Source organism: Staurois parvus, unplaced genomic scaffold (genome assembly GCF_062004578.1).
Source record: "Staurois parvus isolate SC_StPar_1 unplaced genomic scaffold, SC_StPar_1.0 ptg000980l, whole genome shotgun sequence".
Classification (NCBI taxonomy): Eukaryota; Metazoa; Chordata; class Amphibia; order Anura; family Ranidae; genus Staurois; species Staurois parvus.
The window spans coordinates 35719-61981 of NW_028318776.1; the positions used below are offsets into that span (position 1 = coordinate 35719).

Genomic DNA, 26263 nt, shown 5'->3' on the forward strand with positions numbered 1-26263 from the left:
GGGTTCACTGCAGTTGATTTAGTGAAAGTGGAGAAAAATGAGACAAGGACTTTCCATAGCAACCAGTTAGCACTAGAGAAAATCTTCTGCAGTAAGTAAATCCTTGCTGCATGAACACTAGAAAGGACAGGGATAATATACATCTTCCCAGACAAAGTTTGCTAAAAGTAAATTAGTAAATTATAAGACTACAAGTATACATAGAAAAATCAGAGCAAAGTCAGAACTCTGTGTAGTAGTTCTGAATCACATAGCAGGCTATGTTTCCCTATAGAAAGAATCTCTTTAAATGATAGAATAACTGAACAGAAAACCAACTCAAAGCACTAGCTGTAACAGAAAAAAGTTTGGATTAGCATTTCTCTTTTGTGAACTTTAACAAATGTTTGCTCTACAACGGTGTGGCCCCCTCCTCTTAAGGTGGTCACAGTTGGGGGAGATTTAATAAAACGGCAGAGTGCAAAATCTAGTTTCTATGCAGAGCTGCACCTATCAGCTTCCAGGTTTCATTTTCAAAGCTTAACTGAACAAGCTAAAGTTGGAAGCTGACTGGCTACCCATGCACACGGTTGCACCAGATTCTGAGTGACCAGTTTTAGTAAATCGACCCCTTTGTGTCCAGACTATTAAACCATTATAATCACAGTGAAGCAACTTAATGGTTTAATAGTCTGACACAACTGAAAGAAAAACCCTGATGGATGTCAGTTTCCTAACACTGGCCTGAATCGAAAAGAGGTCTCATCATTTCAGTGAAAGGAATTGCTGCCAAGTGCCCAGTGCATTACAGCAGAAGAACTTACTGTTCCTTCCATGACTCCCTGAACTAGTGGTCTTTCGTCTTCCCTTTTCCCCCCATGGAAGGGTTGGCCAGGTCATATGGACATTTTTCAAAGTGCCGATTACCTTCTAGAGCAGTGGTCGGCAAGCCGCGGCTCGCGAGCCACATGCGGCTCTTTACAAGCTTAAATGCGGCTCTTCTGTGTGCCGGGCGCCCGCTCCCCTCCCTCCTCTGCCTCCCTCCTCTGCCTCCCCTCCCTCCTCTCGGACGGGCGTGTGCCGGGCGGCCGCCCCCTCACCTCCCCTCCCCTCCCTCCTCTCGGACGGCCGCCCGCTCCCCTCCCTCCTCTCGGGCGGCCGCCCCAAAAGTCAGGACTCTGCAGCTGTCAGGATGTAGGCGGGGCAGCCAGGATGTAGGCGGGGCAGCGTGACGAACTCCTCTCACAGTCCGCCCTGAAGACCAGAACGGCGCGGGAAGCACGGCGAGAGGAACGCGCGGAGCAAAGGTAAGTGAATTGACACAGGGGGGACTTACTATATGGGGGGGACTTACTATATGGGGGGGGGATTAACTATATGGGGGGGGGATTAACTATATGGGGGATGAATTACTATATGGGGGGGGACTTACTATATGGGGGGGACTTACTATATGGGGGGGGACTTACTATATGGGGGGGGACTTACTATATGGGGGGGGACTTACTATATGGGGGGGGGACTTACTATATGGGGGGGGACTTACTATATGGGGGGGGACTTACTATATGGGGGGGGACTTACTATATGGGGGGGGACTTACTATATGGGGGGGGACTTACTATATGGGGGGGGACGAATTACTATATGGGAGATGAATTACTATGGGGGATGAATTACTATATGGGGGATGAATTACTATGGGGGATGAATTACTATATGGGGGATGAATTACTATATGGGGGATGAATTACTATATGGGGGATGAATTACTATATGGGGGATGAATTACTATATGGGGGATGAATTACTATATGGGGGATGAATTACTATATGGGGGATGAATTACTATGGGGGATGAATTACTATGGGGGATGAATTACTATGGGGGATGAATTACTATATGGGGGATGAATTACTATATGGGGGATGAATTACTATGGGGGGGATGAATTACTATGGGGGGGATGAATTACTATATGGGGTGATGAATTACTATGGGGGATGAATTACTATGGGGGATGAATTGCTATATGGGGGATGAATTGCTATATGGGGGATGAATTGCTATATGGGGGATGAATTGCTATATGGGGGATGAATTACTATGGGGGATGAATTACTATATGGGGGATGAATTACTATATGGGGGATGAATTACTATATGGGGGATGAATTACTATATGGGGGATGAATTACTATATGGGGGATGAATTACTATATGGGGGATGAATTACTCTATGGGGGATGAATTACTATATGGGGGATGAATTACTATGGGGGATGAATTACTATATGGGAGATGTATTTTCAGTTTTAAAAATGTGGCTCTCAAAATACATTTCAATCGTGGTTTTGGCGAGATTTGGCTCAGTTGAAAAAAAAGGTTGCCCACCACTGGTCTAGAGTGCCTATAAATGGTCCATTACTCAAGTGCAGGCATGTGTGCATGCCCCAGATGCACACTGTATTTGGGGCCAAACCCCTGCACCTGCATGCCTCTGAAACTATGACATGTGACTGTGTCCATACAGCTGCTGCATTTGCATTCTCTTCCATGGGCTGTCTGCACACGTCGGAGCAGAGGCAGGCGCAAAAACAAAGACCTCATGCAGGCAGGACAAGTTCTAGCACCTGAGTGTATGAGGCTTTACAGTACATAAAACAAGCTTTACTAAAATACGTAAAACACATTAACAACAAGATTTCCATCAACCTGATCTTTTCACATTCATTATATTAATGAAAGTACTAAACAAACAAATATAACTGAAATCTTTAATACATGTATGCCAAATTCTGCATTTTTATGACCCAGTCATATTGGTCTGTATAAGGATTTGGAGACATAAAATAATTTATCTTCATATCCTGGGTATACTGAATGAAACATTCTGTATTAAAATGACCTCCAGTGTTGCTGATATTTGACTGTATGAGGATTTGGTGAAATGTAATATTTTCTCTTCATATCCTGGGCATGCTGACCTTTACAAGACACAGTACTTCATTTGTTTTATCACAGGCGTGAAATTCAATACTCAATCATAACAGTGTCTGGATTAGGAAGGTCTCTGATACCATGGAGGGGGATGAGTATGAAAGCCGCCTTATTACACATCATTGGTATGGCCTTGCCAGAGGATTAGGGTATAAAATTTGAATAAAGTGCACCTGTCACATACATAATGTATGGCTTTATGAAACAAAGTGGAGCCTTTCTCATCACAACCATTCTGATTTAAAGTACAGACAGAGCTTTTCTGGCTATACTTCTCCTGTGGATCACAGGATGTTCGTTCTGCACTCCTGTGACCAGTTTTCAGCTGACAGTGAACTGAAGTTTGCTGTCAGCTGACATCACTCCAGAGTTGAGAGAGGCACTTGGCTCAGCCTCTCAGCAAAGCGCATGACGTGATATAACATTGCTTCCTATAGTGCATGTTCATATATATCACACTGGCAGTGCGGTTTGAAAAAGAGTCCTGTGTGATTTCTGAGCAGTGTGGTCCAGTTCAAGAGCGGATAACAGGCTCATTGACCTCTATGGGAACGACTTCTGAATTGCAGGTCATTCGTTTGTGAACACGATTTCAGGCCAGTTTTCTCTGTTCAAATCCTGACCTGAACAGGACCTGAACGACTGCTTTTCAATTCACACTGAAATTGGAGTTGTCAAGTCGCACTGCACATATATGAATTGGCACAGAGGTGTGTTGTAATGTGACACTGAAAAAGAAACAAGGTTATGGGTTTTTGGTAGTGCCTTTTGCTGAATTCCAACACAGCCAAACTGGATGCTCCCTTCATATATACACACACATGGAACTAGAGTTAATGTTAAATTGTCAGCAAGTTTAATTACAAACCCGTGTCCATCTAGTCTGATGTTTCCATTAAAATCATAAAGATGTCTGTTTGGGCTTTCACATTCAATTTTTCCAGACAAACTCATCAGCTTGTCAATGTCCTTCATTTCTGCGGTCAGCGACAGACCCTGAAGAAAGAATATGAAAAAGCACTTTATTCAAAGAACAATTCCTGTCCAATAGCCCTTAGAAGGGGATTAGCTAATTGAGAAATCCATCTAGTTGTCACAGAAGTCTTCTTAGTCAGTATAGTCTGTAGAATTGAGCAGTACAGAGCACAGCCTGGCTGCTAGATGGAAGAACTAGTGAGATAATTAAATGCAACTAATTCATTTTTTTCCTTTCTCCGAAATGGCAGAGCAGCTAATTTGTAGTCTTGACATCGTGAATTTTGGCTTTCAACCTCCCTCACTGCAGATTGACTTCAAAATTCAAAGGGGACACACACGCTTAAAGCGATTCTAAAGGTTAATTTTTTTTTTTGTGAAATAACAAACATGTCTATACTTACCTACTGTGTACAGTGGTTTTGTACAGAGCAGTCCAGATCCTCCTCTTGTCGGGTCCTCTGCAGGCTCTCCTGGCTCCTCCTGTCTGTCGTGTGCCCCTGCAGCAAGCAGCTTACTATGGGGGCACCTGCTGCTCTATGTGTCCATTCACAGATGGAGCTGTGGCTGGCCCCTCCCCCCTCTCTTTACTGCCTGACTGGCTGTGATTGACAGCAGCGGGAGCCAATGGCTCCTGCTTGCTGTCTCAGTCAATGAGAAGGCAGGGACAGGTGAGGCTGTTATTCACATAGCTGGAACGCAATGAGGCTCAGGCAAGTATTGAGGAGGCTGAGGGCACTGCTGCACACAGGTGGTTTTTTACCTTCATGCATGAAGGTAAAAAACCTTCAGCCTTTACAACAACTTTAACAGATTGTGCAACCTCTTCACAGTTTCCTTTAAATTTACCAACAACTTTGTAATGCCAGGGCTTGGTTAAACAATGTATATCCAATCAGTCAGGCGTTCCTACTACATATTTGTTAGTAAATCTAAAGGAGATGGAACAGTAAGATTTGAAAAGTGTGGTCAGCTAGAGAAGAACAGTTGAAGTTCCCACTACATTATAGGAGTAAAGTTCTTTTCTTTCCTTGTTCATATCTGATCAAGTGTGCCATGCTGAGGAACCACTGTCACCACTGTCCCTAACGAACAAACAACTAGGGAACAAAAATAGCATTTTCTACACCTGGGTCTTGGCACTTAAAACGAATGGGAAACCATAAATATTTTAAACAGAAATTATTACTTTATTCTAAAATTGTAACTTGGCATAAAATATGGGTATTTTACAAATACGATGAGCTTAGTGGGGTTTTTCTTTTTTATGGATAGGATTGGAAGATAAGAAAAGTACTTTTTCTGATCTTACATTGGATGCAAGGTATGTACAATAAATATATTCTTTCAAGAATGTGCTAAATTATTCCTCCCTGTTATCTACCCATTTTTCCCATTTAGAGTGCTAATCCTCTATAGAAAATATGATATGCTGCTAGAGACATATTTTATACTACACTGATCAGCCATAACTTTATTACCACTGAGGTTAAATAAACATTGATTATCTCATTCCAATGACATCTGAAATTCGGTGGGATAAATATTGCATCAACTAAACATGTTGTCTCTGAAATGAATGCGATGAAACCAGAAAAAAGGGGTCATTACAATTTGTGGAGTATGGGGCTGCATAGCCACAGACTGGTCAGGTTTCCCATGCTGACCCATGTCCACAGTCAAAAGGGCATACAATGGGCATGTGCACATCAGAACTAGACCACAGGGCAATGGAAGAAGGTGGCCTAGTCTGATGAATTACATTTTCTTTACATCATGTTTAGTGTGTTAGTGTGTGTGTGTGTTAGTGTGTGTGTGTGTGTGTGTGTGTGTAGCTTACCAGGGGAAGAGATGGCACTAGGGTGTAGTATGGGAAGAAGGGAAGCTGGTGAAGGCAGTGTGATGGTTCGGGCAATGTTCTGCTGTGAAACCTTGGTTTGGGTCCTGTTATTCATGTAGATGATACATGACATGTACCACTGTGCTAAACATTGTTATTGACCAAGTACACCCCCTTCATAGAAACTGCATTCCCTATTGGCAGTGGCCTTTCTCAGCAGGATAATGCACCCTGCCACACTGCAATAATGGTTCAAGAATGGTTTAACCACTTCTGGACCAGCGATGTACAACTTCACTGGACTTTCCGTGGTTGTACCGCAGTGAAGACTGCAGCTGCACTTATCACCTCTGGTACCTTTTTGTTTTTTTAGAGACAGCAGTCGGCTCTCTTGTACAAGCAATCAGAATGACCACTAGCTGTGTGACTCTCTCAGATCTCCCAACCCACTGGGAGTCCCGAGGGACAGCCGAACAAAGCTGGAATCGGCTTTGATCGCTCTCCTTTTTTGTAAACCAGAAGCGATGATCTGATATCACTTCCAGTTTACCCGGAATCTTTCGGCGTCATTATTAAAAACCTGAGAGCCTTCAAAAACACCGATCTCAGTGTTTTGAAAGTTTGCAAGTGCAGAGTAGGGATTTGGGGTCTCATAGACCCCAGATCCCTCCATAAAAATACCTGTCACATTTCTATTGCTTTCACAGGGGATGTTTATATTCCTTGTAACAGCAATAAAAGTGATAAAAGAAAAAAAAATTAAAGTGACCTGCCTCCCCCCATGCTTGCGTGCAAAGGTGAATGCACATGTTGCTCCTGCAGACACGCAAACAGTGATCGGCCCACACATGGTGAGGTATCGCTGTGATCGTCAGGTCATGGGCAGTAATTCTAGCACTAGACCACCTCTGTAAATCTAAAAGTAGTAACCTGTAAAGACTTTTAAAGCATCGCCTATGAATAGTAAAATTTACAGTTTGTCGCTGTTGCTCGGGTGTGCGCAACATGGTTGGTATCTATTTACTCACCATAACATCATATTTTATATTTTACAAGAAAACTGTGTTATGTATTGTGCTTTTATGCAATAAAATTCAAAGAAGTGTATTTTTTTCCCAAAAATTGCATTTGAAAAACTGCTGCACAAATAATGCAAGAACCACCTATTTATTCTCTAGGGCCTCTGCTTTAAAAAAATATGTAATGTTTATGGGTTCTAAGATTTTTTTTAGCAAAAAATATGGATTTAAAAATGTAACCAAAAAGTGTCAGAAGTGGTTAAGGAACACAACAATGACTTTGGGTATTGACTTGGCCTCCAAAATCTCCAGATCTCAATCCAATCGGGCATCTTCAGGATGTGCTGGAAAAAAAATTTCCAACCAATGGAGGCCCCACCTTGCAACTTACAGAGCTTAAATATTTTGCTACTGATGGCTTGGTGCCAGATACCACAGTATACCTTCAGAAGTCTTGTGGCATCTACACCTCAACAGTTTAGTGCTGTCTTGATGGAAAAAAGGGGACCTATTCAAACTTAGGTGGGTGGTCATAAAATTATGGCTGATGCTAATGCCTACAACCATGAAACTCACTGCAGCACCTCTGAGATATAAATCTCCAGTGGGCCACTACCAGTAAATATCTACTCAAAATGAAAATATGCGAATGGGCAGAACTGATTATTTTTGCCCATTTAAAATCTGTGCATTTTTAAAGTGACAGGTTGCAAAATTCTACTTACCTGGCGAATCTTGAGGTTAGTCTCCCCATCTAAATTAGATGTTTCAATGTAGCACATAGCTTGAGGCTCACTATCATGGAAGAACCAAGCATAAAATACAATTAGCATGTGGCAAGAAAATAGATACACAAAATACAAATTGCAGCAAAATTAAGACAAAATGAGTCAATCACACTGTATATTAAAACATTATTTTACACTTGTAGTGTTTGAAAAAAAAAAAAAAAGTGCAACACGTAAACCCCAAACAGTGCACAAAACTGGATTTAAAAAATATTTCAAAGATAAGGGAGTGAAGTAAGTTTGATTCGATTTTTCAATATTGTAAGCACTTCAAATCAGATAAATTATCTAGAGTGGCTTTTAGAGCTTAACTGCCCACCATTGTATACTTATTTTTGTAAAGTTTCAATATATAGGAAATTGGGGGTAAATGCAGTAAAATTATTGCATAGATTAACATTCATCACTGGAGCATAGTCACAATGCATTGATGGGTTATAGTGCATTCAAATAAACTATTGCAATTTGTTAGCGGCATGCACCCTTAAATAAAGCTCTTCATGCCAAAAAAAAAAATTCCCAATCACTAAATGCACATTTACTAATTTTATATTAACCAAATGTGCAGCAAAGTAATAATTAGTCTGTTTCACACAAAAAACAAGTCTAGAAAGGTTAGCGAAAAACAGAAAATAAGCGGTGAGGACTAACTGAAGCCAAGTACCAGATCCTGGACAATTGCAGAGCCATGCAAATGTGAAGTGCCATCAACTAAAACCTATTTTTGGACAACATGCTATGGATGTTAACGTAGTCTTGGCATTGTGTGCAAGGGATCCTCTACATTATTTATAAATGAACTACACCAAGGCTCTGGTTCCGTTTTAGACAATGTATTATTCTACTGTATATTTGAATGGTAATCCAGAGTAATACTTCTTTTCATTCTAAGTTTGCAGTATTAGATAATTTCACAGGGCTCTTCCATAAAATTATGGAAGAATTGGGCTTTAAATACTACTGTCTATAGTTCCTAAAGGCTTTGTGTTCTCTAATGTTTGAATATCTTTGTTTCTGAAGCTGATCTGTATAATAGGTGATCTCCTAAACAAGACAACCAAAATAATTAGTTATCTGTGTCCATCTTGGCTTTGAAGTCAGTAGGGCAGAAGGCTATCATGGCTAAAATATCAAAGAGAAAGTTTCTGAAAAATCAGAATTTTCCCCCTTTCAGACCTTCTTAGGTGACATGTTGAACAGGACATGTGGTCATGCACAACTTTTAAGCTATTTTCACATACTGTAGATGCTGGATGTAGAAGAGCTGTTTCCCTTGGCATGATCAAGGCAAGAATAAATGATAGTCTGCTAAGAGAAGTTATATAACATGTAGCTACAGCCAAATACTGAACCCAGCAGTCTGGCTGCCATGTTCTAGGAATACATCCACTGGCATGCCTACTGAGCAATTCAGCGGAGTAAATTTTAAGATCGAATACTTACAAGGGGTTAGAACTAAATGCCAAGTGCAGCATTTAAGTGCCTATCTGAATGTACTACAGGCAGGCAAGCTACAGTTGATTGCTCCATCAACTGAAGTTTCTTAAACCTCATAGTCCAGCAGCCTTTGCACATACCCAATCGGGTGGCTAGAAACATTTTCTTGTGGGAATGGATAGGGCAAAGCATTTAACAGTGCTACCCATGTAACTATTTAGACTAGCATTAATCATCAGAGAGTTAACAGATTGGGCAATAAGAATACATAGCATTGGCTAAAACCACTAGTAAGATGTGGCGCACGGCCATGTTAATTTAAATAAACAGGCAGAAGGAGGATTGTGGCCCACATTATAAAAATGGCTTAGAGGCAGCAAAACAGGTGGCAGGGAGGGAAACAGCTGTTCCATTTTATCTTGTGAAGAAAAAACGTAAGTTGTCAGGTGAACCAAATCTTTTATATTTGTATAGAGTTGACGCTTTTGATGAAGCTAATTCTTAGCAAAGATTTTTTCTAAACATTTAAAGTATAACTAAAGGCAAAACTTTTTTTTTTGTTTTGGGCAGAGTGGTGAGGTAATAAAACACCTATTAGGTTTTTTTTTTTTGGTTTTTTTTAACTGTCTGTGCCTCCCGTTAGGGAGATGCATTCTATTTGTCCTGTGACCCTCATCATTGAAAGGGAAAATAAAGAAACCCCAAATTTGGGGTTGTCCCCAGAAAAGTAATAAAAGGGAAATTTTCCAATAGGGGACATTGTTCTGGTGACCTGGGGGTCCCCAAGGAATTTTTCACTTAGTTTGCGGATTTTCTCACTTCCTGTTTTAGCCATGGGGCAGGAAATGAAGGTAAATCTTCCCAGAGCGAGACAGAAGGCAAAAAATAAACTGACCGGGGTTATAAACCTCCCTTACTCGATCCAAATTGAAAAAAAAGTTCTGCCTATTTTAAAGACAGGTAAAATGTTAAACTGACTATAAAGTTTAATTTTACAATGCCCTTTAGATCCACCACCAACTATGTAATATAAGGGCCTACACACTGAGTACAAACTGGTGTCTAAGTAAAATAAAAGGAGATTTTCCACTCTGTACAATCAGATTGTAAAACTGTATGGTCACCCTTAGCTGAATTCAGGTTTCAAGTATGATTTTTTTTTTTTTATATATATATAAGTGGCAGAGGTGTAGCAGGATCCATTTGCACAGTCTGCCCCAACATTTCTCTGACCTGGATGAAAGACTGATGAGGTCAGCTGGGAGATGTTCCCCATTGGTCACTTTCACTATCTCCCCTATAGCCACCTATGTATCCCAATACGAACATGATCAGAATGGAAATCAATGGGAAACAAAGGAGACAGAGACAAAAATTGAAAGATTAACTCGGAAGGAAATTTGGAGGTTAAGAAATAAAGAGAGAATGATGTTTCCATCTTCTGTTTGTAACTGGGTCATAAATGTAAAAGGACAGGATGAAAATAATTATAAGAAAACATAACAAGCATGGTATAGGAGGACTACATTTTAATGTAATTGTTATGCAAGCTGGCATTCCTTTTCCCAATATAAATTATACATAACATAAATAGTATACTTTAATTTAAATGAAAAAGGCAGACCCAGTTATAAACCAGATTGTGAAAACATGCATATTATTCGGATGGACTGAATAGTAGAACTTCAAGGAAATAAAGAAAAACAGTATATGAATCTTATGTGTAGTGTACCAGAATTCCAGAAAGAAAAGAAAGGTTTGCCATAGCCCAATCTGGCTGCCATGCTTAGTTTTTCCCTATTTCCTTGCAATAATGGAAATCAAAACAGGGTAGAGGAACCAGACTTTATAGCGTTACCAACAACGGGCATCTCTACCTTGATGAGAGCAGAATAGTGTCAGCGGGTATATACTCTGTGCCATTTATTTTAACTATATCGCCAACATTTACCTGAAAGAAACTGTGAACTGGTTAAGAGTCTGTAAAATGCAGGTTAGAAGCAAAAGCATTAACACATGCACTAGTAATATATCTGAGCACAGTGGAATGTACAAAGAGCATTAGGATTTTGTGTATAGTATGTGGTAAAGCATAACTGCAAAAACCTTTGAGAAAACAAGAGAACTTGAACACTCATCTTATGGGGCAATGCAACATCCAGGAGACCGGAATAGGTGAAGCAGGATATGGCTGCAGACAAATATTTATACCATTCCACCAGAATGGCTGAAGGCCCTGGACCAAACAACTTCCAGTTCCCATTTTGCCTGTACCTCTAGACCCTTATACAAGGTTCTGGACCCATAAAAGTCTATAAGGGTATCTCAGACACCCAGGGAAATGGAGGTACAGGTAGTCACAGTTTACAGATTTATCATCAAATCCTTTTCCTAGGTGTCCAGTCACATCCCAGTTCTTACGCTACAACATGCATTTTTTTTGACATGGTGAACTGACCGAAAAAGACAAAAAGGACATTGCGCAGAATTGTGACCTGGAATAATAAAACTGCAGCAAAAGTGACTGCAGATCTCATGTCTCATGATGACCGCACTTATGCTCATCATATGACATTTTCCTAAAAACTGTATATGCCATCACAACCTTGGATACTGGACCTCACGACACTGCAAATAAATTGGCAACTTCAATCACAGAGGCACCAGCTAAGTGGGCACCAACAATTTGACCTCTTTGAAGCTCAGTAAGCTCTGACATGACTCTGTATTACTAACAGAGCATGTAGTGAATGATGAAAGAGGATTCCCACCTGTTAGCTAGGTGTCTTATCACACAGCGGAAGCAAAAGAATGGTACATCACTTCTGCTTTCAATGCAAAACATGTCACTTTCACACCTGCAAATCATGTAGTGTTTCCATTATTTTTGTCTAACCACTAAACATACATACATACACACACATACATACATAAATATACATATACTGTATACACACAAATTATGAATGGTCAAAAAAAACAGAGCATCCAGACATTACCAAAACATGACTACAATGCTGTTCAGCAAGAAAATAAATAAAATACCATTCTGCAGGATTAGCACTTTTAATAAGGCTTACATTAAAAATGCACAATTCTTTTGCATAACATTAAACCAGGATGTGAAGCATTGCATCTGTAGGCAATAGTAGACATCAAACATAGGCTAAAATGACATCAAGTAAGAAAAATGCCATTCCACAGCCAACTTCATTCTTTTTGTAAACAAAGCCATTTTCAAGGATAAGGTAACAGCCAGCATTAGGAGGTGTTTTTGGGGACAACAGGCCTACCCTTGGGAAATAAACTAATAAAAAAATAATAATGAGAGCCTTCTTTAAAGTGTTACTAAACCCAGGACCCTGCATTCATTATATCTGGTCTCCCACAGAACACACAACACGGAAATGCAATTATTTTGGTAAATATAAACTGCTAAATACCCTTTCTCATCAGCAGTATATAGCAGTTGTGTGACTTCTATCAGTGTCCAGCTAAGCACTGGTTAAAGCATGTAGGAGGAGTTTGTAGTCTCCTCTGACTGTCCTATGAGGCAGCAAGACCCCTGACCCTCTCTCTGGACAGTGCTGACTGTCCCTGTGCCGATCACATGCACCCTCCCAAAAAAACCCCCAAAAAAACCAAAAACAAAAAAAAAAACAAACTGAACATGTGCAGAGTGCCTCCTATGGCTCTGTGCTATCAGCAGTTGGACTGGAGACTGTGGAAGAAGGGGAGGATCATAGGAGACAGGATCAAACAATCTTTTTACACAATATGGAGGATTAACTTCTTAGGTTCCACAGTGAGAACAACAAACAATTTACTGCATTTACAGGGTGATTTTACTATTGTGGGTTTAGTAACACCTTACGGCTCAAAAAAAAAAGCAGATGTATAACCTGCGGTGACCAAACATTACTCTATGCACAAAATCAAGCAAAGTGGTTGGTGGCAGAAGTCAAGTCATTCAATTATTATTATTATTATTGACAGGTTTGGTTTACCAAACTGTAGAACGATTTAATTTATCTAGAAAAATACTGTTAAGAGCACTGAAGCCTAGGAGATGCTAAATTATTAAATCTGCAAGAGTCCATTGCGCACTATGCGCTTACGTAGCACAGCACTTAACACAGACCAAGTACTAAGAAGCTATCACTAAAATAATAACAAATGCCATCAACTAACAATGCATACCACTTAATTTTCATTCTTTTGTGCCTGCATAGATGTAATGTCCCTTTGCCCAAGGACACCGTCTTTATGGTACATGATTACTGGAGAGCAGTCTTCTGTATACAAACCCATCCATGGCTTACAAGCCTTGGACATCTACAATAAGCGAACCACACATGTCATTAGGACCTGGTGGTTACTGGGACAAAAGACAAACCTTGAATTCGTTCTGAGATATTGCCATTGTGTGGTTGTCGAGAATAAAACTGCTGCTTAGGTGGCTATACCATTTTATATAAGGGAAGCATGGAAGGCATACACATGGTACATTATCAGTTCAACATGCAAGGTCCACTTTAACAAGCACCTTGACCAGGTCCCTTTGTTTAGCATAAGGTACAAGATTTGTATTCAAAGGAAAGAAGTCTGAAATCTATTCAAGTAACAAAACTCAATTATAGGCCCATTTCCTTGGGCTCTGCTCTTCTGAAGAAGCCAGGACTAACAGTGATGTATTACTCAAGAGAAGAATATACTGCTATGACTAAGCACCATTGCCTTGTTCCAATCACAGAATAACACTCCTATCTTTACAGAACTTTGTTCATTTTTACACACACATACAAGCATTGTTCCAGGCTGCAAGACGCTTGAATTTACTAGAAAAGTGAAAGTGAAGCAGGACATTCATTACAATGTGGCAGCTACATGAGAAACAACAAGAGGTCTATTTGTCAATGAAAAGAAGAGCCAAAGAACAAACTACCCACAGACATGGGGTGGACCTCAGCAGATCTTTTTGAGCTTAAATGACAGGATCGAATTTGGTCACTTTTTTTTTTTTTAGAATCCTTATATCCATGGTTACCAAAACAGTTTCTTTTAAATAAAGCTATTCTATTTGTAGATTAATGATTGCAGATAAAGACTAACTGCCCACTGCTGATTTATTTTACTATCCAATCATTGGTCCAAGAGCATTTCAATTCTCTGTTGCCTTTCACACTGCCCTCTGTTGCTAGTTAGTAAGATTCTGGGCACGCTTCGACTTTTCGATCAGTATTTTTACTAATGTAAAGTGATGGGGTCATTAGTTCAAGAAAATACCTGAAACTAAACTTTTATGCTAGAGAAGAGTGGGATAAACTTCAGCACACCCTGAAAGAGATGCACACCGTCAACAATGTTAGTACAGTTGGGCATACTTTATACTTGGGTAGCTATGAATTCTGACCACAAAGAGCGCAGCTTCAAACTGCTGAGTAATCTTGTCACGGTGCACCCCCACGTGCCTGCTGTCCCTCTGCCTGTCCCTTCACCCCTCCCTCCCCCCTTGCAGATTCCTCACATCCTATCACCACCTACTTCAAAGGCTGTGCAGGATGGGAGGAAGCGGCCCCTATGGTGCGGGTCACACCTCTCCCGGCAATGTCACCAGAGAGTCGCGACCCCCCGCCAGGAGACCTCCGGCGCAGGCCGCAGGGATGTCTCAGTGCTTCCCCCTCCCGGCGGGCACGAGACTTCCCGTGCTCTGCACCCACCAGAGACAAAGGTTGTGCTCACGAGAGTGCGTCCCGAGTCAGGGGGCGTGCCTCGTTGCCCCGGCAACGTGATGCTGGGCCGGACATTGCCAGGGCAACCGGGAAGCGTCCTGCTCCAGCTTTAAGAAGGCCGGAGCGGGACCCAGTCCGTACATTCGTCCCCCGCTCAGGACAGGGTGCTGTGTGAGGTCTGAGCTGAGGCCAGACCCCACAGCCAAGACCCTGCAAGCTGTTGGTCCCCTGCTCGAGAAGAGGAGCGCTGTGTGGGGTCTGAGCTGAGGCCAGACCCCACAGCCAACACCCCGCTGAGTCCCTGTGAGCATGCTGTTGTCCCCGGAAAGCTGAGCCCCGTGAGGATCCCTGTCTGCTGACCGCTTTGTCCCTGGAAAGCTGTTCCTGTCTGCTGACCGCTTTTGTCCCTGGAAAGCTGTTCCTGTCCGCTGTTTGGAGGTCTGAGCTGAGGCCAGACCCCACAGCCCAGACCCCGCTGAGTGTCCACTGATCGATGTTCGTCCCTGGAAAGCGATCCCTGTCTGCTGACTGCTTTGTCCCGGGAAAGCTGTTCCTGTCTGCTGACCACTGGTTGTCCCTGGAAAGCTGAGCACTGTGTGGGTCCCTGTCTGCTAACCGCTTTGTCCCTGGAAAGCTGTTCCTGTCCGCTGGCCGCTGTTTGTCCCTGAAAAGCTGTTCCTGCCTGCTGACCGCCTATCGTGAGTGTCCCTGGAAGCTGCCTGCTGCTGAGTGTCTGCAAGCCGCCTACCGTGAGTGTCTCTACAAGCCGCATGTTGCGGAGTGCCCTGAACTGCTTCTATTGTGTGCCCAGATTACCCTTGCCTGAACTGCCCCTATTGCGTGCCCAGATTACCCTTGCCTGAATTGCCCCTATTGCGTGCCCAGATTACCCTTGCCTGAATTGCCCCTATTGTGTGCCCAGATTACCCTTGCCTGAACTGCCCCTATTGTGTGCCAGGACTAATACTTGCTCGGACTGCCTATTGCGTGTCTGGAGTATCGTAGCTACCTGGACTGCCTCCCTGAGTGCTCGGGCCATCGCTACCCAAATCGCCCTAGTGTGGGCCGGATTATAACTGTTTGGACTCCTCCCCCTCTTCCCCCCTTTTTTGGGTACCCGGACACTACCTTCCTACCTTGATTAAGTGCCTTCCATAGTTTATTAAAGCTTTGTGTGTTTACCATCTTCTTTGTGCGTTCTGTCCCGTCTACGCTTCCGTCACAAAACACCATGCAAAAAGAGGATTATCATTCATTTTTCAGTTGGGCTTACCTTATACTTGGGCAGCTATTAGTTCTGACCACAAAGAGCGCAGCTTCAAACTGCTGAGTAATCTCCATGCAAAAGGATTATCATTCATTTTTCAGTTGGGCATACCTTATACTTGGGCAACTATGAATTCTGAACACAAAGAGCGCAGCTTCAAACTGCTGAGTAATCCCCATGCAAAAAGAGGATCATCATTCATTTTCCTACCAATGGAAAAATATTTTAATCGCACATCCTGAAGTCACATTTCAGCCGATTCAGAAATCTCTACACTATCTGACACCTTGTTATGCAAGCAATAATTGACAGATGTCTCACCACTCACATGTTACCAGATCTATCAGAAAGAATGTTGGACAGCAAGAAATCCAAGCTTTGCTGTGATTGCTGACCTGCTGGAAATTTCTACTCTAACCCTGTTGCACAAGACCTGCCAAGGAAATAGTATAGTATGTAATCAGTGGTTTTTCCCCACTCTATGCACTCAAACTTAAGACCACCTTTCATTTAGACAAAGTACAACCATTTTAATGTGTTATGCCCCACTGCTTATTCTCGTTTATAAGAAGTGTGACTCTTGCCACACAATATATTCACTGTGAATGTGAAATTATTAACTAGGTGGCCTCACACGTAGATTTCATGGACAAACAGGATTTTTGTAGCCATAGAATCCCTCTCAGAGTTCTAGGAGTTCATTGAAGGACAAAGGTCTTCATTATTATTGATCATAGGGTTATAGCACCCCCTTAAGGAGTAGGACATTGGGCACAAACAAAAAACACCATACGGCCTATGGGCAATCCTAACTGGTAGTCAAACCCCTCTGTGATAGGCAGCTTAGCTAGTCATAAAGCAGGCAGACCCAAAATATGCTGAAACCACAACCAAAGAGTGCAGCACATTGTCCGCATGATGTGAGAAATGTTTTTGCTCAGATAAAAATCAGGCCCCACGTCCAGCAGGAAGGAGGGATGTGGGCAAAGAGTCACAAAAGTCCTGTAAGACCACATAAGGAGACTCACAAGAGAAGACTACCAGCTTTGACACCCAGCACGCAGAGGTGATTGCACCAAAAAATGCGACCTTCTGGAAGAGAGCCACCAAAGAAAGATCTATATTGAGTATTCTCAAAGGGAAACTGCCAAAGGACCACAGAACAGAGATTGCACTGAAGGGGCTATATACCGACATCTCAAGTATAGTATGAGCAAGGAGTGTGTGTGTGGCCCAAGGACATACAAAAGAAATTACAAAGGCAGAACTCAGCACTTAATGGCACAAAATGCAAGCTGCTAATTAATGCCCTGTTGAAAGTGGCCAAAAACCAACACTATTTCTTCCAAAAGGTGAATACATATGCCTTCAACATGGTGGGAATATGTGAATGGGGTTCAGAGGTAAGTTGTGGACTGGGGGGGGCATACTTGAGGGAAGGGATGGAAGGATACTGGAGAGAAGGCGGATTTTTGCTGGGGGAAGACCAGGAAAATTTGCTGGGGGATCGTTCATTTCAGTTACCAAAAGTATGTAATGTATGGCACAGCATGCAGGGTGCAGTGGTGAGAATTTTGTAACATACATGGTACATTACATACTCCGAACCGCTATACTCTGTATGCTGTGCTGTATGTATCTTGTACAGTTGCATGTTACAAATTAAAGGCCTCTGGATGGTACTCCTGAATGCTGTACTCTGTACCGTGGGTTTGGCTTTACACAATCCTGAGCCCTGCATTCTGTATGCTGGACAGCATAATATATAGGCTTTACCGCTGCACTCCATGTGCTGGGCTCTAGGTTACATATTCCTGACCACTGCACTCTATACACAGGGCTATATGTTACATATTCCTGAGCACAAGGGATGCTTCATATTCACTGCAAGTACTGAACCCTTTTGCTGATTTTTTTTTTTTTCTGCGCCACTGCACAAGTCACACTCCTGAGCCCTGTGTGTTATGCACTTCTGAGTGCACCTTGTGCAATGTGCAGTTCAAAGCCTTAACTTATTACCATTATTGTACTTCTCTCCTCTAAGGAAGGTGTGGCTGGGGGCTGGGAGTTGGCCGTGGAGGGTAAGTTCCTGCACCTATTTTCTGAGGAAAAAAAGCCCTTTATATAAGGAACATATTGTGAGCACACCAACAGTAGTATGGAAAATGCCACTCTGCTAAAGGTGACAATAACTACAGAAAGCATTACACAACAGTACACAAAGTATCTGTTATGTAGTTATGAGAATAGGAAGAGATGCAGAAATCAGAACTACAAGCAGTACAAAGAACCATATAATTGTATCACCATATGAAAAGAATTTATCATCTATTGTGGACTCTAGGCTGCATAAGCAAAAATAAATCAAACATTTTATATTTAGAAAGTACTGCTGTGTACAATTCAGCTCTGAGCAACAGAGTCCTTTTTGCCAACACATTTTACTCTATGCCAGCCAGTGTGCTGTCAGTCTAATGACTCACCTAAGAGGCAACCAGAACAGCTGATTCACCTGGGAATCAGATGGAAGGCACCCCAATTTTGTTCATTGCTCATTCCAAATTCTAGTATGGGACCTAGACTGAGAAAACCCACTATATTTTTACACAAAATTCACTATAAAAACCCACCATATATCTGTTATAGGACATGGGACATACAGAAATACATGTACTTTAGATTTATAACATAAAGCCAACGTTCATACTTAAAGTCTAGGTTTAAGAAAGAAAAAAACAAAACAAAAGCAGCACATAGGACAATACATACAGGCTATAAAGTGTCCATCGTGCTGCTAGCTATGGGTTTAGTTAAAATCCTTTGTCCTCTGACCAACCCCACCACCACAGTAATCTCCTGATGCTGTGGGGGTTAATACAAGCCGAGGGACCCAACATATTCACTCCTCAAGCTGTACTCTAGCTTTCATGAATGAAAAGTGATCTATGAATGGATGGGTAGATGAATGAAAGATCTGCCTTCTTCCTTGGATTGTTTTTCATTCACAAAAGCTAAAACTACAACTTCTATGAATGGAGGAGGTGGATGGAAAGGGCAGGCATGGTGTTGACGAGAGCAAATGACAGGTGCCTTGGCTTGTATTAACCCCTGGACTGCAGCTGTGCAGGTGGGGGGAGATCAGAGGACAGAGAATTCAAATAAAGCCACAGCCAGCTGCACAATGGACACTTTGCATTGCCAGTAAGCATAGTCCCTTCTGCGGATTAAAAAAAAAAAAGTGACTAAACTTCGCCGTAGAAAAAAAAAAGCCTGTTTGATATTTTGACCTGAACATTATAATTAATTTTATTTTTAGTTTGCGACAAACCTTTTTAAAAGAAGCTTCCTATCAGGGCACTTAAATCAACACTTTTTAGAATAACATCTCTTGCTATGTATAGCCAATCATGCACTGGCAAACCCTGGTTTATGATCCTTGTCAACTCCCCATCGTTAAGTGTGGTTTTAAGGCATTATTATTACTATTCCTGAAATATCACGCTTTGAAAACAAGGATTTACTGGACCAAGTATTTTTTTTTTTGCCAACCTATATTTAGAAAAAAAAAAAATCTACTTAAATTTAAATCTGTTGCATATCAATGAAAAATTATATTGGTTATGACCGGTAAAAGAGCTGCAACAGCCCAATCTCAGATGTAACCTGTTTATCCGTCAAAAAAAAACCAAAAAAAAAAAAAAACCTCAATTGTCACAAAAAAGAGAACCTTAACTTGCCCTCCAGAGGATTCACCCCCCGCCCCTTCCTGACCAGGCCATTTTTTGTGATACGGCGCTGCGTTACCTTAATTGACAATTGCACGGTCATGCAACACCGTACATAACTTAAATTTATGTTCTTTTTTTCCCCCACAAATAGAGCTTTCTTCGGTGGTATCTGATCACCTCTGTGTGTTTTATTTTTTGCTCTATAAAAAAAAACCTAATAAATATTGAAAACAAAACAAACAATATTTTTGACTTTTTTGTTATTAAACATGTCCAATAATAAAAAAAAAAAAAAAAAAAAAAAAAAAAAAAAAAAATCACATTTCAAAATAAATTTAAGCCAAAATGTATTCTGCTACATGTAAATTAATTGGTTTACGTGAAAGTTATAGCGTCTGAAAATGGCGGTATATATACTGGAATTTTTCTTTTTTCTTTTTACTAGTAATGGCGGCGATTCGCGACTTATAGTGGGACTGCTGCGGGCATTCTGACACTGAGTGGGAACTAACTGCCACTGACATCCCCAGTGACACTAATACAGTGATCAGTGCTAATAAAAAGCACTGACACTGTACTAATGATAATGGGCAGGAAGGGGTTAACATGTGGGCGAACAAAGGGTTCAATGGGTGCTGTGTGTGTTTTGCTGTGTGCGGTTTTACCTTGGAGACATGCTGCTGTGTATTTCTCTGCTGTGCAGAGAAATACAAAAACAGCATGTCCTTGCTGGCAGGAGAGGGACCTGTGTTTACACACAGGTCTCTCCTGTCAGCTTTGCATGGCAATTGCCAGGTGCCGGCAGGGAATCGCCGGCCAGGACCCAGTAATTGACATGCCTAGCTGCTAATGGAAGCACGGATAGGGCGGCGTGCACGCTCCCTATTCGGAAATGCAAATCACTTGTATATACGTGATTTTGCGCAGCCCTGCAACCCAGTAGCAGTAGCTCTGCTATAGGGAGGCAGGAAAATGGTTAATCTTAAATATTTAATACCACCCTGCATATGAGATCCAAGCCATAGAGATGTATTTATCGCTTAGGCTGTCCTTGTATTGTGCTGTTGGGGTGTGGTATACCAACCATGCTAATTAATTCCACAACAAATGAGTTTCTCATTGTTATTTATTCATAAGTACTGCTGTTCTCTTTTTGGAGAGGAGAAAAAAAAGTGAAACCAACCAAAGAAAAGTAATAAGAGGCTACAATACTCTGTCTTAATGAAGATCAATTATTTCCAGTTAGTGAACTCAGAAGAACACATTAAAGATTTATCTGTTCTACCATTAACATAACTGCATTCCCATCAGTTTCCTTGCGCAATGTGTCTCCTGGCACTTCCATTACAGAGGGTGAACAACAAGCCATTCACCCAGCCATGTCTGCTTGTTATTTCACCATTATAACACACACGTCTTTATAACTGGCCTTTTCATTTAGCAGATAGACCAGATCTGTATTTCCTGGAACATTGGAAGATGATCCAGAAATATTTCTCTGTTACCAATGGCCTGTCACTGTCTATAATCTCACTATAAAAAGACTGACAATGAGGATTACAGTATAACAAGCTGCCAAATGCAATCAAATTCTATGCACGCAAAAGCATTAAAAAGCAATGCATACTTTAGGTACTACAGTACATAGTATTGCACATTCTTTGGTGATCCGGGCAGCTTTGCTGTGATATATTGCATTTCTGCATGACAAGGTTTAGAATATTTTTGAACCTTTTGGCATTGCTGATGCCTACAAAGAGCTGTTGCATACTTTAAGAGCACTTATGTACCTTCCTCTTCTGTCCATCAGTTTAGAGAGCAGACACTTCTAGAGTAGTTGACTATCGACATGTCGACAAAAGCAGAAAATGCAGGGGTATTAATTTACTAAAAGGAGCTGTTCAACTAGCAAAGTGAATGTTTGTGAATACTCAATCATATACAGGGAAAGTTAAAAAAAACAAAAAAAACAAAAAAAAAACAAAAGAACAGCCTCATAGCCAGTTACTGGCCAGTGGAAGGAGAAGTAACACAGTAGTGAGCTTATCTCTCTGTCACTCTGATTTCTCCTCTTATCAGCATGCTTTGTCAGCACACGAACTTGCTACTCTCATACGGCTTCTTCCTCTTGCACTCCAGCTTGGCTGATACCAGGTCAAATTCAGATACTTTTATTGCATGCTTTTTTAAAAAAAAATAATATTGCATTAAAGAAAACAATGCTCCATGAATTTTTTTTTTTGTGTTATCTGCCTATAGTCCGGTTTTAAAGTAAACAGCCTGAATTTACATTTTATACATTTTGCTAAGTGAACTGCCTCTACTCCTGAAATCGACCCTATTGTTTCCTATTCAGCACATGGTGTTTACAACCTCCTCCTACAGCAATAAACTGGCTTCTAGCCATAGGAGGATTCAATTCTACAGCAGAGGAAGAGGTTAGAGCCTCTGTAAGTGTGCAAGTGGCTAGAATTTCCTATAAAAAGTACTGTAGAGGCTGTACACTTTGCAAACTCAAGGTTCAGAGTTTAGTAAAAAAAAAAAAGTGAAGCTATGTTCATTTCAAATCAACCAATCATGTCCTAGCAAAAATCCTGCTTTTTTAACTTATATCATTCGCATGACTGGGTATTTAAAGTGAACATAGGTTCACCACATTTGCTAACACTTGCTTTGCACAGGGAACATCCACTTCGCTAAGTGAAGCAGATCAACCCGTTGTTGATATTACAATGCATTTAAGTAAGCATTTACTGGGTGTTTGCAACATATCGGTAATCGCTCATTCACACAAGGTACGGTGGGTCAGCACTGGGTAGGCTTGGTCCTACTGCAAATCAATGCAAAATGCCTAGTTTCCTATAAGGGCAGTTCCCTTTTTAGCACACCTTCAACATGTACGTGAAAAAAAAAATCCAGCCCCTTGTGATAAAAATTAATGATGTACAGTCAGGTCCATAAATATTGGGACATCGACACAATTCTAACATTTTTGGCTCTATACACCACCACAATGGATTTGAAATGAAACAAACAAGATGTGCTTTAACTGCAGACTGTCAGCTTTAATTTGAGGGTATTTACATTTAAATCTGGTGAACGGTGTAGGAATTACAACAGTTTGCATATGTGCCTCCCACTTGTTAAAGAACCAAAAGTAATGGGACAGAATAATAATCATAAATCAAACTTTCACTTTTTAATACTTGGTTGCAAATCCTTTGCAGTCAATTACAGCCTGAAGTCTGGAACACATAGACATCACCAGACGTTGGGTTTCATCCCTGGTGATGCTCTGCCAGGCCTCTACTGCAAGTGTCTTCAGTTCCTGCTTGTTCTTGGGGCATTTTCCCTTCAGTTTTGTCTTCAGCAAGTGAAATGCATGCTCAATCGGATTCAGGTCAGGTGATTGACTTGGCCATTGCATAACATTCCACTTCTTTCCCTTAAACAACTATTTGGTTGCTTTTGCAGTATGCTTTGGGTCATTGTCCATCTGCACTGTGAAGCGGCGTCCAATGAGTTCTGAAGCATTTGGCTGAATATGAGCAGATAATGTTGCCCGAAACACTTCAGAACTCATCCTGCTGCTTTTGCCAGCAGTCACATCATCAATAAATACAAGAGAACCAGTTCCATTGGCAACCATACATGCCCACGCCATGACACTACCACCACCATGCTTCACTGATGAGGTGGTATGCTTAGGATCATGAGCAGTTCCTTTCCTTCCCATCACTCTGGTACAAGTTGATCTTGGTCTCATCTGTCCATAGGATGTTGTTCCAGAACTGTGAAGGCTTTTTTAGATGTCGTTTGGCAAACTCTAATCTGGCCTTCCTGTTTTTGAGGCTCACCAATGGTTTACATCTTGTGGTGAACCCTCTGTATTCACTCTGATGAAGTGTTCTCTTGATTGTTGACTTTGACACACATACACCTACCTCCTGGAGAGTGTTCTTGATCTTGCCAACTGTTGTGAAGGTTGTTTTCTTCACCAGGGAAAGAATTCTTTGGTCATCCACCACAGTTGTTTTCCGTGGTCTTCCGGGTCTTTTGGTGTTGCTGAGCTCACCGGTGCGTTCCTTCTTTTTAAGAATGTTCCAAACAGTTGTTTTGGCCACACCTAATGTTTTTGCTATCTTTCTGATGGGTTTGTTTTGTTTTTTCAGCCTAATGATGGCTTGCTTCACTGATAGTGACAGCTCCTTGGATCTCATCTTGAGAGTTGACAGCAACAGATTCCAAATGCAAATAGCACACTTGAAATGAACTCTGGACCTTTTATCTGCTCATTGTAATTGGGATAATGAGGGAATAACACACACCTGGCCATGGAACGGCTGAGAAGCCAATTGTCCCATTACTTTTGGTCCCCTAATAAGTGGGAGGCACATATGCAAACTGTTGTAATTCCTACACCGTTCACCTGATTTGGATGTAAATACCCTCAAATTAAAGCGGACAGTCTGCAGTTAAAGCACATCTTGTTCGTTTCATTTCAAATCCATTGTGGTGGTGTATAGAGCCAAAAATGTTAGAATTGTGTCAATGTCCCAATATTTATGGACCTGACTGTATATATAGGATTTCAAATATGTCTAGGACAGGGGTCTTAAGCTTTCTACACAAAAGGATCAGTTTATTGTCCTTTAGACTTTAGGGGGGCTGGACTGTAGCCAGTGGGAGTAGAAAATGTCCTAGTGTGGGAGCAAACAATGGAAGGAATTGTGCCCCATCATTGGTGTCAATGGGAGGAACTATGCCCCATCATTGGCGTCAATGGGAGGAATAGTGCCCCATCATTGGTGTCAGTGGGAGGAATATTTCCTTGTATCGGTGTCAGTGGCAGTATCTATGACCAATTGTTGGTGTCAGTGGAAGGAACAGTTCCTTGTAGAGAAATAGTGCCCCAAGGTCCAGATAAAGACAAAGAAAGGGCCATGTCTGGTCCCTGAGCCATAGTTAGGAGACCACTGGTCTAGGAGAAGTGACATTATGTGCCTAAAATTTTCTTACAAAGAGCATTGTTTGTTTGTTATCTGATACAATCACCCAGTTTGATACTCATGCTGATCCATAGCAATCCATTACAGGCGTTCAAAGCAATTCCTAGAAAAAATACCAGACACTGGCAATGATTACAAAAAGAGCTGCTTTGAAAGAGCTTACTTTTTTTTTCCCTACCAAAATTTGACTCTTATAAACCTGACAGTAAATCCAGGAAGTCTTGAGTAGGTGTTCAAGACTGGCGCTGAGTGATGACAGCCCACAGCATTTCGCTCATGTCTACAGTCAATCTTACAACTGCTTCCAGAGAAGGATCCAAGGTCTTGCCCTGTATTTTATAGGATCTCACTCTAAACAAGATGTGCTTTACACGAAAGGGCCTAGTCACAAAATAGGGAGGCAGATTAGGCCTTGTGCACACTGCAGCTCAAAGAAGATGCTTCTACAGCCATTTTGAGCTTTTATTTGTCTCTGCCTGTTAACTCCCCTCCATGTTGGCCTATGTGTCCATGCACACTATGGGAGTTTTTTTTTAGTGGAGTGGAGTTTAGTGGCTAGCGAATTTAGAGGCAGAAAAGGAAAAAAAATCACTTGTATGTTCAGGAGAGGAGCTTTTGTGCATGAAAAATGCGTACAAATGTGCAATAGCATGCGTTAATGCATTCTGATGGCCAATAGAATGCATTAATACCATTTACAGGAACGTGCATGCAAAAATTCAGCTTTTTACCTCCTTTATTCTGAAAACTCCTGTATCTCAAAAAACATTTTTGAGCTGCTCAGAGTGCATTAGGACTTTTACTGAAAGCACAGAACAGTGCTCTTCATGTAAATTGTATATAAACCCAAATATTAAAGTTGTATAAATGCCTTCTTTTGCCTTGTAAATGTTGTTGTACCAGGTTTTTTGTTTTTATATTGGTAATGGTTTAAAGCAGAAGTAGGGCTAAAGCTCTTTTGGTCATACTTCTCCTTTAGATTACAGGAGTGCAGTAAGCAGAGCATAGAGCCAGTGACTGACAGGTCACCTCTCTTTGCTCACTGAAGACTGTGAACTGAGTAATCAGCTGTCTTTGATCACTCAGTTCTTGATCTTAGAGTTGGTGGGGGACTGTTGCTGCATCCACCCAGTTGAGTATGTAGGGTTCTTCACCCCCCCCCCCCCCCAAAAAAAAACAAACTTCTCTTTTAACAAATAACTGTTCACCCTTCCAGTTCTTGTTCTTAGGCATTCTTGTTATAAGGTTACAAACCTAGCCACATGGTAGGGCTATCACCTTGTCCTGGGGCTGTAACATTGCATCGTTGGGGTTCAGCATGTTGAGGAAACAAACAGCTCAGTTCTGACTTTTTTTTTTGTTTTCATTTTTGTGTCCTGACAGCCCATTTAAATTGGAAAGGCTGCCTTTCCACAACACTTGTTAACATCTGTGCCATAATGCATCTCAGTGCACCACACAGTGTGGAGGAGGGCTAAAGGTTTACCA

General features: G+C 41.4%; 1 protein-coding gene across 3 annotated transcripts in view; it reads right to left on the reverse strand.

The window, feature by feature from the left end:
• Positions 1-26263, reverse strand: part of LOC149441469 (phospholipid-transporting ATPase IA-like) — a 213811-nt gene that overhangs the window by 23636 nt on the left and 163912 nt on the right. For 2 of the 3 annotated variants that reach the window (XM_089657285.1, XM_089657284.1), the window contains exons 8-10: positions 10273-10346; positions 7540-7609; positions 3849-3976 (exon numbers count right to left, since the gene is read on the reverse strand). In XM_089657285.1, the coding sequence (XP_089513411.1) occupies positions 3849-3976; positions 7540-7609; positions 10273-10346 (272 nt within the window). Of the gene's footprint in view, positions 1-3848; positions 3977-7539; positions 7610-10272; positions 10347-10916; positions 10991-26263 lie in introns of all 3 variants that reach the window. The other variant, XM_089657287.1, reaches the window with a different exon arrangement.